General features: G+C 37.3%; 1 protein-coding gene across 1 annotated transcript in view; it reads right to left on the bottom strand.

Annotated features, from left to right (window-relative positions):
• DDX4 (DEAD-box helicase 4) overlaps positions 1 to 16,323 on the bottom strand; it is a 134,949-nt gene extending 118,626 nt beyond the window's left edge. Inside the window, exon 1 of the mRNA XM_037798993.1 lies at positions 16,242 to 16,323. Coding sequence (XP_037654921.1) covers positions 16,242 to 16,313 — 72 coding nt within the window. The 5' untranslated portion in view covers positions 16,314 to 16,323. The remainder of the gene's footprint in view (positions 1 to 16,241) is intronic.
• Positions 16,324 to 17,067: the final 744 nt, after the last annotated feature.

Raw genomic sequence — 17,067 nt, 5'->3', positions numbered from 1 at the left:
AGGGCAGTGATTTCACCTTTCAAGTTGGCTTAGCCAGAGAGAGAGGGCCACATCTGAGCAACAAAGAGGCATTCAGGAGGAGACTCTTAGGCACAAATATAGGGAGGCCTAGCCTCTCCTTTGCAGCAACCGTCTTCCCAAGGGTAAAACTTATGGTAGAGGGCTCAACCCATCAAACCACCAGTCCCCTATGTCTGTGGTCATGTTAGCAACCATGGAGGTGGGGTAGGCGAATACCCCTGCATTCTCCACAGGCTCCTCAAGGGGGCACTACATCATTTTTTTTTCCTTGTTTTTCTTTCTTTCTTTTTTTTTTTAACTTTCCCTTCTTTTTTCAATCAACTGTATGAAAAAAAAAGTTAAAAAGAAAACAAACATACAATAAAAGAACATTTCAAAGAGACCATAACAAGGGAGTAAGAAAAAGACAACTAACCTAAGATAACTGCTTAACTTCCAACATGTTCCTACTTTACCCCAAGAAAGTTACATAATATAGCAACCTTTCTGTGAACTTGTTCCTACTATATCCATCAGAAATTAACAGACCATAGTCATTCCTGGGCATCACCAGAACGTTAAATAGCTTATCTGTTCTTCTTGGATTATTGTTCCCCCTTCCTTAATTGCTCTCTACTGCTAGTTCCCCTACATTCTACATTATAAACCATTTGTTTTACATTTTTGAAAGTTCACATTAGTGGTAGCATATAATATGTCTCTTTTTGTGCCTGGCTTATTTCGCTCAGCATTATGTCTTCAAGGTTCATCCATGTTGTCATATGTTTCACGAGATCGTTCCTTCTTACTGACGCGTAGTATTCCATCGTGTGTATATACCACATTTTATTTATCCACTCATCTGTTGAAGGACATTTGGGTTGTTTCCATCTCTTGGCAATTGTGAATAATGCTGCTATGAACACTGGCGTGCAGATATCTGTTCGTGTCACTGCTTTCCGATCTTCCGGGTATATACCGAGAAGTGCAATCGCTGGATCGAATGGTAGCTCTATATCTAGTTTTCTAAGGAACTGCCAGACTGACTTCCAGAGTGGCTGAACCATTATACAGTCCCACCAACAATGAATAAGAGTTCCAATTTCTCCACATCCCCTCTGGCATTTGTAGTTTCCTGTTTGTTTAATGGCAGCCATTCTAATCAGTGTTAGATGGTATCTCATTGTGGTTTTAATTTGCATCTCTCTAATAGCTAGTGAAGCTGAACATTTTTTCATGTGTTTCTTGGCCATTTGTATTTCCTCTTCAGAGAACTGTCTTTTCATATCTTTTGCCCATTTTATAATTGGGCTGTCTGTACTATTCTCATTGAGTTGTAGGATTTCTTTGTATATGCAAGATATCAGTCTTTTCTCAGATACATGGTTTCCAAAAATTTTTTCCCATTGAGTTGGCTGCCTCTTTACCTTTTTGAGAAATTCCTTGAGGTGCAGAAACTTCTAAGCTTGAGGAGTTCCCATTTATCTATTTTCTCTTTTGTTGCTTGTGCTTTGGGTGTAAAGTCTAGGAAGTGGCCGCCTAATACAAGGTCTTGAAGATGTTTTCCTACATTATCTTCTAGGAGTTTTATGGTACTTTCTTTTATATTGAGATCTTTGGTCCATTTTGAGTTAATTTTTGTGCAGGGGGTGAGGTAGGGGTCCTCTTTCATTCGTTTGGATATGGATATCCAACTCTCCCAGCCCCATTTGTTGAAAAGACCATTATGGCTCAGTTCAGTGGCTTTGGGGGCCTTATCAAAGATCAGTCGGCCATAGATCTGAGGGTCTATCTCTGAATTCTCAATTCGATTCCATTGATCTATATGTCTATCTTTGTGCCAGTACCATGCTGTTTTGGCAACTGTGGCTTTATAATAAGCTTCAAAGTCAGGGAGTGTAAGTCCTCCCACTTCGTTTTTCTTTTTTAGAGTGTCTTTAGCAATTCGAGGCATCTTCCCTTTCCAAATAAATTTGATAACTAGCTTTTCCAAGTCTGCAAAGTGGGTTGTTGGAATTTTGATTGGGATTGCATTGAATCTGTAGATGAGTTTGGGTAGAATTGACATCTTAATGACATTTAGCCTTCCTATCCATGAACATGGAATATTTTTCCATCTTTTAAGGTCCCCTTCTATTTCTTTTAGTAGAGTTATGTAGTTTTCTTTGTATAGGTCTTTTACATCTTTGGTTAAGTTTATTCCTAGGTACTTGATTTTTTTAGTTGCTGTTGAAAATGGTATCTTTTTCTTGAGTGTCTCTTCAGTTTGTTCATTTCTAGCATATAGAAACATTACTGACTTATGTGCATTAACCTTGTATCCCGCTACTTTGCTAAATTTGTTTATTAGCTCTAGTAGCTGTATCGTCGATTTCTCAGGGTTTTCTAGATATAAGATCATATCGTCTGCAAACAATGACAGTTTTACTTCTTCTTTTCCAATTTGGATGTCTTTTATTTCTTTGTCTTGCCGGATTGCCCTGGCTAGCATTTCCAGCACAATGTTGAATAACAGTGGTGACAGCGGGCATCCTTGTCTTCTTCCTGATCTTAGAAGGAAGGCTTTCAGTCTCTCACCATTGAGTACTATGCTGGCTGTGGGTTTTTCATATATGCTCTTTATCATTTTGAGGAAGTTTCCTTCAATTCCTACCTTTTGAAGTGTTTTTATCAAAAAGGGATGTTGGATTTTGTCAAATGCTTTTTCAGCATCTATTGAGATGATCAATTGATTTTTCCCTTTTGACTTGTTAATGTGTTGTAATACATTGATTGTTTTTCTTATATTGAACCATCCTTGCATGCCTGGAATGAACCCCACTTGGTCATGGTGTATGATTTTTTTAATGTGTCTTTGGATTCGATTTGCAAGTATTTTGTTGAGGATTTTTGCATCTATATTCATTAGGGAGATTGGCCGGTAGTTTTCCTTTTTTGTAGCATCTTTGCCTGGTTTTGGTATTAGATTGATGTTAGCTTCATAAAATGAGTTAGGTAGTGTTCCATTTTCTTCAATATTTTGAAAGAGTTTGAGTAAGATTGGTGTCAGTTCTTTCTGGAAAGTTTGGTAGAATTCCCCTGTGAAGCCATCTGGCCCTGGGCATTTATTTGTGGGAAGATTTTTGATGACTGATTGGATCTCTTTGCTTGTGATGGGTTGGTTGAGGTCTTCTATTTCTTCTCTGGTCAGTCTAGGTTGTTCATATGTTTCCAGGAAATTGTCCATTTCCTCTACATTGTCCAGTTTGTTGCCATACAGTTGTTCATAATATCCTCTTATAATTTTTTTAATTTCTTCAGGATCTGCAGTTATGTCACCTTTTTCATTCTTTATTTTGTTTATATGGGTCTTCTCTCTTTTTGATTTTGTCAGTCTAGCTAGGGGCTTGTCAATCTTGTTGATCTTCTCAAAGAACCAACTGTTGGTGATATTTATCCTCTCTATTGTTTTTTTGTTCTCTGTGTCATTTATTTCTGCTTTAATCCTTGTTATTTCTTTTCTTCTACTTGGTTTAGGATTGGTTTGCTGTTCATTTTCTAGCTTCTTCAGTTGATCCATTAGTTCTTTGATTTTGGCTCTTTCTTCCTTTTTAATATATGCGTTTAGTGCTATAAATTTCCCCCTTAGCACTGCTTTTGCTGCATCCCATAGGTTTTGGTATGTTGTGTTCTCATTTTCATTCGTCTCTATATATTTAGCAATTTCTCTTGCTATTTCTTCTTTAACCCACTGATTGTTTAGGAGTGTGTTGTTTAACCTCCAGGTATTTGTGAATTTTCTAAGTCTCTGATGGTTATTGACTTCTAATTGTATTCCATTGTGGTCAGAGAATGTGCTTTGAATAATTTCAATCTTTTTAAATTTATTGAGGCTTGTTTTATGTCCCAGCATATGATCTATTCTGGAGAAATTTCCATGAGCACTAGAAAAGTATGTGTATCCTGGTGATTTGGGATGTAATGTCCTGTATATGTCTGTTAAATCTAATTCATTTATCAGATTGTTTAGGTTTTCAATTTCCTTATTGGTCTTCTGTCTGGTTGATCTATCTATAGGAGAGAGTGATGTGTTGAAGTCTCCCACAATTATTGTGGAAACATCAATTGCTTCCTTTAGTTTTGCCAGTGTTTCTCTCATGTCTTTTGTGGCACCTTGATTGGGTGCATAGACATTTACGATTGGTATTTCTTCTTGCTGAATTGCCCCTTTTATTAGTATGTAGTGGCCTTCTTTGTCTCTCAAAACATCCCTGCATTTGAAGTCTATTTTATCTGAGATTAATATTGCTACACCTGCTTTCTTTTGGCTGTAGCTTGCATGAAATATTTTTTTCCATCCTTTCACTTTCAGTTTCTTTGTGTCCCTATGTGTAAGATGAGTCTCTTGTATGCAACATATTGATGGTTCATTTTTTTTGATCCATTCTGCAAATCTATATCTTTTAATTGGGGAGTTTAATCCATTTACATTCAACGTTATAACCGTGAAGGCATTTCTTGAATCGGCCATCTTATCCTTTGGTTTATGTTTGCCATATTTTTCCCCTCGCTCTATTAATATCCTTTATTGTACCCATACCGAATCTCTTTAGTACTGAACCTTTCTCCAAGTCTCTCTGTCCTGTCTTTGTTTCTCTGTCTGTAGGGCTCCCTTTAGTATCTCCAGTAGGGCAGGTCTCTTGTTAGCAAATTCTCTCAGCATTTGTTTGTCTGTGAAAAATTTAAGCTCTCCCTCAAATTTGAAGGAGAGCTTTGCTGGATAAAGTATTCTTGGCTGGAAATTTTTCTCACTCAGAATTTTAAATATATCATGCCACTGCCTTCTCGCCTCCATGGTGGCTGCTGAGTAGTCACTACTTAGTCTTATGCTGTTTCCTTTGTATGTGGTGAACTGCTTTTCTCTTGCTACTTTCAGAACTTGCTCCTTCTCTTCTATGTTTGACAGTGTGATCAGTATATGTCTCGGAGTGGGTTTATTTGGATTTATTCTATTTGGAGTTCGCTGAGCATTTATGATTTGTGTATTTATGTTGTTTAGAAGATTTGGGAAGTTTTCCCCAACACTTTCTTTGAATACTCTTCCTAGACCTTTACCCTTTTCTTCCCCTTCTGGGACACCAATGAGTCTTATATTTGGACGTTTCATATTATCTATCATATCCCTGAGGTCCATTTTGATTTTTTCAATTTTTTTCCCCATTCTTTTTTATGCTTTCATTTTCCATTCTGTCATCTTCCAGGTCACTGATTCGTTGTTCAACTTACTCTAGTCTTGTACTATGAGTGTCCAGAATCTTTTTAATTTGGTCAACAGTTTCTTTAATTTCCATAAGATCATCCATTTTTTTATTTAGTCTTGCAATGTCTTCTTTATCCTCTTCTAGAGTCTTCTTGATTTCCTTTATATCCCGTACTATGGTCTCCTTGTTCATCCTTAGTTCTTTGAGTAGCTGCTCTAGGTGCTGTGTCTCTTCTGGTCTTTTGATTTGGGTGCTTGGGCTTGGGTTATCCATATCGTTTGGTTTTTTCATATGCTTTATAATTTTCTGTTGTTTTTGGCCTCGTGGCATTTGCTGAATTTGATAGGGTTCTTTTAGGGTTTGTAGACCTATTGAAGTCCTTATCTCTAATTTATCAGATCTACAGCTTCGTGGAGTACACTTTCTCTAACTAACCAGCAGGTGGCGTCCACGAGCCACCTGTTCTCCACAAGCCAGTTCTCCCCTGCTTAGCCTTTTTGGTGAGTGGGGGAGTGAGTCTTGTGGGGCCCAATTGGTGTACCAAGCTTGCGTGTGTAGTTGGTGTTGCCTGCCCTGTATGTGGGGCGTGTTTCTGGGCAGTCGGGGAGGGCGGGTGGCCCTAACAATCAAATCTCCCTGGTGATCCTAGAGTTTTAAAGCTGCTGCAATAGTCTAATCCTTCAGTTCAGTCCTGCCACAGTTTGTCTCTGCCACTGACCCACAAGTCCTTGGTATTGGCGTATGGCTCCTGAGACTTGCAAGTGGGCCCCTCTTCCAGGCTGTGCACCCCGGGTTCTCTGTTGAGGGATGACTGTGCTATGTCACAGGTGAGTGCCGTCCCCCCAGGGCAGTTCTGGGCTGCTGGGCTGTGTAGGGAGGCTCCCAGTCTGCTCAAATTGTGGCTGAATGGGGCTTTGTTAATTCACACTGCTCCACCTTCCCAACTCTGGGACAATCAGCTGAGGTTGCAGGGAAGGCTAATGTCCACGCCCAGTTTTGTGGTGTGTGCCTGTTATTTGAAGCACTTCCGTCACACTGGGTTGTCTGGGGCAGCTCTGGGCTATGGGGCTGGCGATGGGCAGGAGTGTTTCCTGTCCACCAGGATGGTGGCTGTGAGCGGACACCCCCCTTTTCTTGGGAAGTTGTGGTGTTTAGTGAATTTTCTCAGCCACTGAATTATTGCCTTTTGTCTCAGAGCTCTCTGAGTTCTGCTCTTGACTTGACGTACCCAAACTGAAAGTCTTTGAAGCTTTCTGTATTGGGCTTCTTAGAGTAATTGTTTTAGAAAAAGAAAAAAGGATTGAAAAAAAAAAAAAAAAGGGCCCTCCTCAGAGATCTAATGGGTTATTGAAATGCTAAGAGACAAAGCAACCAGGGCCATTAAGGAAAGGTCCACAGGGTAGAGAGATCAGCTTTTCTTCAGGATTTGCATATGCGCCTTAGGGCCTGAGCTCCGCCCTTCCCCTTTCTGTGTTCACCAGAACTCCAAAAATCCTCCGCTTTTATTTTGGAGTTTTTTGTGTTTTTTTTTTTTTTCTATGCCTGTCTCCTCTCTGCTGGGCTGGCTGCTCTCAGATTCTCTGGTGTCTGGTCTCAGTCTATCTATGGTTGGAGTCTGGATCAGTAAATGAGTTTCCGATAAGAGTAGCCACTGCAGTTCTCCCTTCTCCTTCCCGGAGCTGACAGCCCCTCCTCCCAAGGGACTGAGCCTGGCAGGGAGGGGCGCAGGTCCCCTGGCCGCAAAAACTTACAGATTTCGCTGATCTCAGCAGTTCGACATTTTCATGAGTGTTGTATGAAGTATGCCCAAAGACAGATTGCTCTGTGGTGTCCAGTCCACGCAGTTCCTGGCTTTCTACCTACTTTCCTGGAGGAGTAACTAAAACATACAGCTCACCAGTCTGCCATCTTGCCCCGCCTCCTGGAGGTAACTTTTATGTGTTATATAGATATCCCTCTTTAGTTTTTAGTTTATTAAAAGAGTTAGAAGAAAATATCTGAACTGTTGAACTGCAATCCAGTAGCCTTCATTCTTGAAGGAGAGCAAATAACTATATAGCTTATATAATGTGACCATGTGATTGTGAAAAACTTGGGCTCACACTCCCTTTACCCAGTGTATGGACAAATAAGTAGAAAAATGGGGACAAAAAGTAAATGAATAATATGGGGGGGGGGCATGGGACATTTGGGGTGTTATTTTTACTTTTATTTTTATTCTTTTATTTTTTGGAGTAATGAAAATGTTCAAAAACTGACTGCAGTGATGAATGCAAAACTATATGATGATACACTATGAACAACTGTTTTACACTTTGGATGACTGTATGGTATGTGAATATATTTCAGTGAAAAAAAATTTTTAATGAGGAAGAATTTAAAATCTTCACAGATAAACAAATGCTTAGAGAATCTGGTAACAAGAGACCTGCCTTGCAAGAAATATTAAAAGGCATTCTGCAGGGTGAAAAAAAAAGACAGGAGAGAGAGGCTTGGAGGAGAGTATAGAAGTGATAACTATCAGTAAGGATAAAAGGATAAAAAGAGAAAATAATACTAGATCTAGCAAACAGAAGCTAAGGGATAAAATGTTTGAAAGAAGGACAGCTTTTATGGTAATAACTTCGAATGTTAATGGATTAAATTCCCCAATCAAAAGACACAGATTGGTAGAATGGATTAAAAAAATATGATCCATCTATATGCTTTTTATAAGAGACTCATTTTAGACCCAAATATATAAATAGGTTGAAAGAAAATGCATGGAAAACGATATTCCATACAAGTGATAACAAAAAAAAAAGCCAATGTAACTATACCAATATCAGATAAAATAGACTTTAAATGCAAAGATGTTACAAGAGACAAGGAAGGGCACTATATATTAATAAAGGGACAATTCACCAAGAAGAAATAATCATAAATGTTTATGCACCCATCAAAGTGCTCCAAAGTACATGAGGCAAAAAATGGCAAAATTGAAGGGAGCAAAAGACATTTCTACAATGATAGTGGGAGACTTCAACAGACCATTCTCTTCAATAAATAGAACTAGAGAGAGGATCAATAAGGAAATCAATTGAAATATGATAAATGAATTAGATCTAACAGACATATATAGATCAGCGCACACTAAAAGAGTAGGATAAAGATTCTTCTCAAGTGCTTATGGAACATTCCCCAAGACAGATCATATGCTGGGGCATAAAATAGTTCTTAATTTTAAAAAGCTTGAAATTATTCAAAGTACTTTCTCTGATCACAATAGAATGAAGCTAGAAATTAATAACCACCAAAGAACGGGAACTTTCACAAATATATGGAAGTTAAACAACACACTCTTAAACAATCAATGGGTCAAAGAAGAAACTGCAAGCAAAATCAGCAAATATCTGGAGACTGAAAATGAGAATACAAGATATCAAAACCTATGGGAGGCAGCTCTAAACACCTACATTAAAAAGGGAGAGGGAGCTAAAACCAAAGCCCTAACTAAACAACTGAAGAAACTGGGGAAAGAGGAGCAAACAAACCCTAAAGCAAGTAGAAGAAACAAAATAACAACGATTAAAGTGGAAATAAATGAACTGCAAAACAAAAACACAACAGAGAGAATGAATCCAAAAGTTGGTTCTCTGAGAAGATCAACAAACCCTTAGCTAGACTGACAAAGTAAAAAAGAGATTCAAATAAATAAAATCAGAAATGGGGGGGGGTCATTACCACAGAGCCCGAATAAATAAAAAAGATCATAAGAGGATACTATGACAACTGTATGCGAACAAACTAGGCAACTAAGATGAAATGGACAATTTGTTAGAAACACATGAACAACCTATACTGACTTGAGAAGAAATAGAAGACTTCAACAAACCAATCACAAGTAAAGAGATTCAACCAGTCAACGAAAACCTCCTTACTAAGAAAAGCCCAGGGCCAGATGACTTCACAGGGGAATTATACCAAATATTCCAAGTAGAATTACACAATTACTGCTCAAACTCTTCCAAAAAAATTGAAGAAAAGGAAACACTACCTAATTCATTCTATGAAGCTAACATCACTCTAAAACCAGAACCCGATAAGGATACTGCAGAAAGGAAAACTACAGGCCAATTTCCCTAATGATATAGTTGCAAAAACTCTCAATAAAATACTTGCAAACTGAATTCAAAGGCACATTGAAAGAAAAATACACCACAACCAAATGGGTTTTTTTCCAAGCATGCAAGGGTGGTTCAACACAAGAAAATCAATTAATGTAATACAACACTTTAAGAAATAAAAAGGGAAAAATCACATAATTATCTCTACTAATGCCGTAAAGGCATTCGACAAAATTCAGCATCCTTTCTTGATAAAAACACTTCAAAAGGGAGCAGTCAAAGGAAGCTTCCTCAATATGATAAAGGGCATATATGAAAAACCCTCAGTCAGCATAGTACTCTGGTGAGAGACTGAAAGCCTTCCCTCTAATATCAGGAACAAGACAAGGATGCCCACTGTCACCATTCTTACTCAACATTATGCTAGAAGTTCTAGCTAGAGCAATTAGACAAGATAAACAAAAGGCATACAAATTGGAAAGGAAAAGTAAAACTCTCATTATTTGCAGATGACATGATCCTTTATGTGGACAATCCTGAGAAATCTACAACAAAGCTACTCAAGCTAATAAATTCAGCAAGGATATTTAGGATACAAATCAATGTGCAAATAGTGTCTCTATACACTAGTAATGAGCCAACTGAGGAGGCAGCTAAGAAAAAAATTCCATTCACAATAGCAACTAAAAGAATCAAATATCTGGGAATAAAGTTAACCAAGGACGTACAGGATCTGTACACAGAAAACTACAAAACATTGTTAAAAGAAATCAAAGAAGACCTAAATAGGTGGAAAGACATTCCATATTCACAGACAGGAAGGCTAAATGTTATTAAGATGTCAATTTAATCTAAATTGCTCTATAGTTCAACGCAATACCAACCAAAATTCCAACAACCTACTTTGCATACTTGGAAGCTAGTTATCAAATTTATTTGGAAGGGAAAGAGTTCTCAAATGGCCAAAACCATCTCTAAAAGAAAGAACGAAGTGGGAAGACACATTTCCTGACTTTAAAGCTTATTATAATGTCACAGTCGTCAAAACAGCATGGTGCTAGCACAAAATAGACATATTTATCAATGGAATCGAATTGAGAATTCAGAAATAGACCCTCAGATCTATGGTCAATTTATGTTTGACAAGACCCCCAAATCCACAGAGTGGGACAGAATAGTCTCTTCAACAAATGGTGCCAGGATAACTGGATATTCATATCCAAAGGAATGAAAGAGGACCCCTACCTCACACTCGATACAAAAATTAACTCATAGTGGATCAAAGACCTAAATGTAAGAGCCAGTACCATAAAACCCCTAGAGAAAAATATAGGGAAACCTCTTCAAGACCTAGTGATATGAGGTAGCCTCTTAAGACCTTACACCCAAAGCACAAGCAACAACAAAAAAATTGATAAATGGGAACTCCTCAAGACTGAACACTTCTGTGCTTCAAAGGACTTTGTCTAAAAGGTGAAAAGGCAGCCAACTCAATGGGAGAGAATATTTGGTAACTTATATATCTGATAAGGGTTTGATAACCAGTATATATAAAGAAATTCTACAACTCAAAAATAAAAGGACAAACCACCCAATTATAAAATGGGTAAAAGATACAAATAGACATTTCTCCAAAGAGGAAATACAAATGGCTACAAAGCACATGAAAAGTTGTTCATCATCATTAGCTATTAGGGAAATGCAAACCAAAACCACAACGAAATATCTCACACCTATCAGAATGGCTGCTATTAAACAGGGAACTACAAGTGTTGGAGAGGATGTGGAAAAACAGGAACACTTATTCACTACTTCAAAACTGTACAGCCGCTGTGGAAGATGGTTTGGCAATTTCTCAGAAAACTAAATATTGAATTCCCTACAACCCGGCAATTCCACTACTCAGTATATACACAGAAGATCTGAAAGCAGGGACATGAAAAGACATCTGCACACCAACATTCATAGAGGTATTATTCACAATTGCCAAAAGATGGAAACAATCCAAGTGTCCATCAACAGATGTGGATAGACATACGATGGAATATTAGGCAGCAGTAAGAAGGAATGAGGTCCTGAAGCATACAACAACACGAATTGAACCTTGATGACATAATGCTGAGTGAAATAAGTCAGAAACAAAAGGGCTGTTATTGTATGATTTCACTAATATGAACTAATTATGACATGTAAACTTGGGGTCTTAAAATGTAGAATATAAGATACCTAGAGACAGACAGAAAGTAGAGAAAGGGGAACAGTTGCCTGATCTGTATAGCGTTTTTAATGAGGTTGAACTTAAATGTTTGGAAATGGATGGAGCTCATAATTGGGATTATGTGTTAGTGCTTTATGGTGGGTGAATTTGGGTTGAAAAGGGTTATTTAGAGTCATGTATGTCACTGATTAGTACTACAAATATAAATGAGTTCTTGCATGAACTAGTACAAATATACAATATTGTACAAAGAGTTAATAATAGAGAGGTTTATGGGGAAAAATTATCTGTTGCAGGCTACGGACTATAGTTAACAATACCTTAAGGTTCTTTCATCAGTGGTGGCAGGTATGGCACGCAGATATCAGGGGTCAATAATGGGGGGGAGGGGGTAAGGGATATGGGGTGTTTGGGGTTTTCTTTTTTTATATTTATCTGATATTTTTCTTTTTGGAGTAAAGCGAATGATCTAAAATTGAGTGTGATGGTGATTGCACAGCTAGCTGATGACACTGTGAGACATTGTATACTTTGGATGGAATATATGGTATTGAATATATTTCAATAAAATTTTCAGACTAAAAAACAAAAATATATACATGCTGAATGTGATTTAGCATATAAGCACCAAAAATCTGAAAAGTTTACAAAAATTGCTTAAATGTGTGGTGGTTTGAAGCTCTACGTACCCAAGAAAAAACATGTTTTTAAATTTAATCCATTTCCATGGATGTAAACTCATTGTAAAAGAGACCTTTCGATGAGGTTACTTCAGTTGAGATGTGTCCCATCTCAATCAAGATGAGTCTTAATCCTATTACTGGAGTCCTTTATAAGAGAATGAAATTCAGAGAGGGAGAGAAAGCCACAGAAAGCAAGGATGGAACCCATCCATCAGTGGAACCCAGAAGAAAAGGGAGAGACCAGAAGACACCACCATGTGCCCTGCCATGTGACAGAGAAGCCAAGGATTGCTGGCAGCCAGTCCTAGAATGCCACAATCTTTGAGGACAAAGCATCCCCTTAATGATGACTTGACTTGGACTTTCTTTTAGCCTGAAACCTGTAAGCTAACAAATTCCACTGTTTAAGCAGGGGAAACAAAAACAAAAACAAAAAAAAACCTAGTTATCACCCTTGATTCTGCCCTTTCATTCCCCATATCTTGTCCATCAAGTCCTATCAATTCTATGTCCACCACTATTCCAAATCAGTCCCCCCCGCCACTTTTTCCCTCCCCCTTTCTTCTCTACTTCATTTTCTATCATACTTGTCCTATCTCATTGTGCTTTAGCCATACTGGCTATACCAGTTTGAATAATGGCTACCCAAAGACATCACATCCCATTCCCTGATAAGAGAGACAAAGGTTGATAACAGAGACACACACAGAAGGCCATGTGAAGACAGAGAGAGAGATCTGGCCACCAGTCAAGTAATGTGAACAACCACCCATAGCTGAAAAAGACAAAGATTCTCCTCTAGAGTCTCCAGAGGGAGTACAGCCTGACTGACATCTTGATACTGGACTTCTCTCCTGAACTGAGAGAATAAATCTGTTGTTTTAAGCCACCCAGTTTGCAGTAATTTATTACAGCAATCCTAGAAAACTAATATACTGGCCTCCTTCCTCTTTCCCTTATATCTCCAAGCTCATTCTCTCCTCATGACTTTTGCACATACTGTTTTCTTAGAACTCCTTCAAATCTTGGCTCATGTATCACTGTGTCAGAGAGGCCTTCCCTCTCCACCTGATTTAAATCTACTCCCACTCCTGGCACACACACACTTCCCTAATTTATCCCTTATAGCATTCTTTGTTATGTATAATTATTTGGTTCTCAAATGTGCTTATTTTCTGTCTCCCCTAAAGGAATACCATCCATGAGAGCAGCAACCTTAGGTATCATATTCACCTCTATCTCCATCACCTAGGAGGGCTAAAAATAAAATCTGTTAAATGAATCAGTTTACCCTTAGAACATTTAGCTGTAAACCCTTTATAACCTCATAAACCACTTAAATGAACTAATCCAGGAATTTCAAAATGTTTAAACACAAAGGTTCTTACATGCAGCTACAAATAATTAATACTTCCGTATTTTAATGAACACATTTTTTCCACTTTGTATTTTTATTATTTGCAATTCTGGAATATAATATACATGTTTATCACTTTATCTAACAATTATTATCAACTTTGCTACTACTGCTTAACAAAATTATAATTATGGATGGGCTAATCATCTCAAGCTACTCCACTTTACTCACAAAAGTATTTGCCTTCTGAAATGTGCCACAAAAATAGCAATTATATCACACAGAATCTGATACGTAGACTTGCTCCATGGTCTGCTAACAAGAACCATTACAGCTAGTAAGAAAACCAAATACCCTGATACACTTACCACACCCATTCATTCCAACACTTATCCCAACAAAATTGCATGAAATGTGCAAATGCCTAGCCCTTGGGAATTCTGAGTATGTAACTGCCAGATTACCAAATTTTTCTTAAATTAACATCTTTCATTGTTCTATTCCTAGATGGCATATCACTTCAAAAACTAGAATAGCTAACAAAACAGTATCCTATTAGTTCAAGACTGTATAAAGATTGTGTATACATTAACTCTCCAAATATACATGCTGAGAACTCAGAAAAGACTGATAACGGATAATGCTTTAGAAGACAGCAATCCAAGACTGTCCAAGCCACTATAAATTTAACAAAAGGGAAGCCCAGCTTTTTCTTGAAATACTAGTTAAAAAAAAAAAATCAAAAGCATAGTGTTTTTAAAAGAAGCTTCACTGAATAAAAGATTTCTCACATAAAAATACCATTTATTCATCCTTAGTCTCTGCACTTTTTATTCAAGAAAGGAAGGTTAAGTAAAGCCCTTGATTGCACGCTGTCCCTTGAACTAGGCAGACAACTAACTGCACAACCAGCACCATGTGTCAAGTTTGCAGACAACCGCAAAAAATTTACTACAAATTGGCCCTACACAAGTATTAAGAATCATAAAATGGAATTGTCAACATAAATTAACACTCAACTTAGCATTACCAGTATCAAGGAACAAGGTATATTATTGAATAGCACAAAAATTCCAAATAGGTAATCAGGTGTCTCAATTTCAGATATCCAATGTAATAAATGCAAGACAGATGCACAACATGATACAGTGCAGTATGCTGTCTGAAGAACACTTCAAGAAGTAAAAACCACAGGCTAAGAGAAAACTGAAAAATTGGACAGATGAGTATGAATGTCTGGATAGAAGAAAGTCTGTGAATTGAACTTTGTATTATAATAAATCTATTGAGAACCAGGAAAAAAAAAAGCATAAAATGTCCTTTGACCAGGTAATCACACTTTTGGGAAAGAAAAAAAAAAGAATTCCCAAATGAACAAATAATAAGCTGTAGATATTCACAATAGTGAAAAGCTAATATCTTAAATTCTCACCAACAGGAAAATATTCATATTATGGTACAACCATTCTTTGAAATATTATATAACAATAAAAAATATTTTTAGAAAATTAGTAATAAAGAATAGTTAGCTCTAAACAGTGAAAAGGCTGGATTCAAAACTTACTAATATGCACAACTGTATAAAAACATGTTTGGGAAAAACAGAAGAAAATTTACTAAAAATTTAATAAGAGTGGCTGTTCCAGTGGGCAAGATTTTTAGGCGACTTTTCTCCTCTGTCCCCCAAAATATTGTTATCATACCTTTATGATGGGAAGAGGACTATGGAAAGAAAACATACAAAACATTATTTCTAAAATTATTAAGTTTCAAGACAAGAAAGAAAATAAGCTCTGTCTTGGGTATTTTAAGATAAACTCTCTGTACATATTTACTCTAATTAAGACAAAATATTGCATAATTTATGTTTTTGTATAAATAAAAGCTCCATCCACTAAGGCATCACTTGAAATCAGAAAGTGTTCATCAGAATTAATTGTATTTGACTGCTGTATACTCCAACTGACAATTCTGAAGAAAAAAATCATTTTCAAGTAGATAACACTTACACAAAAACAATTTCTTAAAACATATTGTCTTCTAAGGTACATTCTATTAACTTTTTTTTTTTCAAGTGTCAATTTCCAAGTCAAATTAAAACCCAAAAACCTATTACAGGGCTTCATTGTCAGAATTACAATGTAACTCCCAAATGCCATTAAGGGAAAAGATATGATTTTACACACTTGAAGATCAAACGGATGGTTCCATCTGAATCAGCCTAACAGATTTATCTTGAGTCCTCATCACATAAAACCAATTTTCAGAATTCAAAATGTCACCCAGAACCAAATTATAGTTTTCAATTTTCTATACAAGTATCTTTCAGGGACATGTAACCACATTTGTACAGGTCTGATTTCACCCATAAATCCTAAATCATTGAGATTTTGCTTTTGTTAACATTAGTATATATATTTTACTTTTTAATTATCAAATCACCCCAGACTATTTTACTCAATATGAGGCTTAGGGTGCCTCTTTCTCATTCCCCATTAGATAGTTAATAACAATCACATGAACATAAGCACAGCCTACTGAAATTCACTGCATAATTTAGAACTTTCCCACCACAGTGATTTTTGACTCTGATAAAATTTATAGCATTTAAAAATTTTGAAGTTTAAATTTTATTACCGTCTCAAAAACAGGGACATAGGAAGACATATGAGGTTTGACGATTTCTGCTTCCCAATCTTCATCTCCCATGGTGGCTTCAAGTTCAGTTCTATTTTTGAAAAATAACAAACATGCACCTTTGACCTCAATTAGATTAGAATGGCATCATTTCACATATATCTCTTGAAACTACTCAATTAGGTACTGTTCTCTCAGATATATTTTTGCAAAATCTGCAGTTGTTCTTGTTTCTTACACAGATCAGTCTTTTCTGCTTTAAAACGTAGTTGAACCACTCAACTAATTAGTAAAATAACCAAGCCCCCACTGACTCCTAAGTTTTCACTCAATATCTCTTCATAGTTTATCTCTGTCCCCCAACAGCTTATTCGATATTAAGAAGGGAAATTTTTCATATACTACACAATATTTCTTCCTTCTGGCCTTTCCCTTCAAAGGTGGGCAGGATGTTTGGTTTGGGAGTTTGGTTGATGGGTGGGGGGTGGTATTATGAGGAGAGAAAGGTCTTGGCGTTTGGAAGAGGGGGTTGGGAAGAGAAAGAGGCCTTGGAAGTCTGGGAGGCGGGGAAGAGGGGTGAAACATCCCAAATCCCTCCAACAATAGACGAGCCAAGGAGTACCTCGACACTAATTGTACCACAACCTATATTTGTTCGGAGAAAAAAACGTGCAGAGTCGAGGCAGAAAAGTCTTCTTTGTCTCCTCGAAGGCTCTTTTTCCTCCCTGGCAGGCCTTTTGCCTGGACTTCGAGCGTCCATAGGGTCTTAGGACTCGCAGGAGGGAATCGAAAAGGCCCCACAGGGCTGCTTCGAACCCCTACTCGC

Source organism: Choloepus didactylus, chromosome 11, assembly GCF_015220235.1.
Source record: "Choloepus didactylus isolate mChoDid1 chromosome 11, mChoDid1.pri, whole genome shotgun sequence".
NCBI lineage: Eukaryota > Metazoa > Chordata > Mammalia > Pilosa > Megalonychidae > Choloepus > Choloepus didactylus.
The sequence above is the reverse complement of the archived record's forward strand: the minus strand, read 5'-3'. Positions and strand labels throughout refer to the sequence as shown.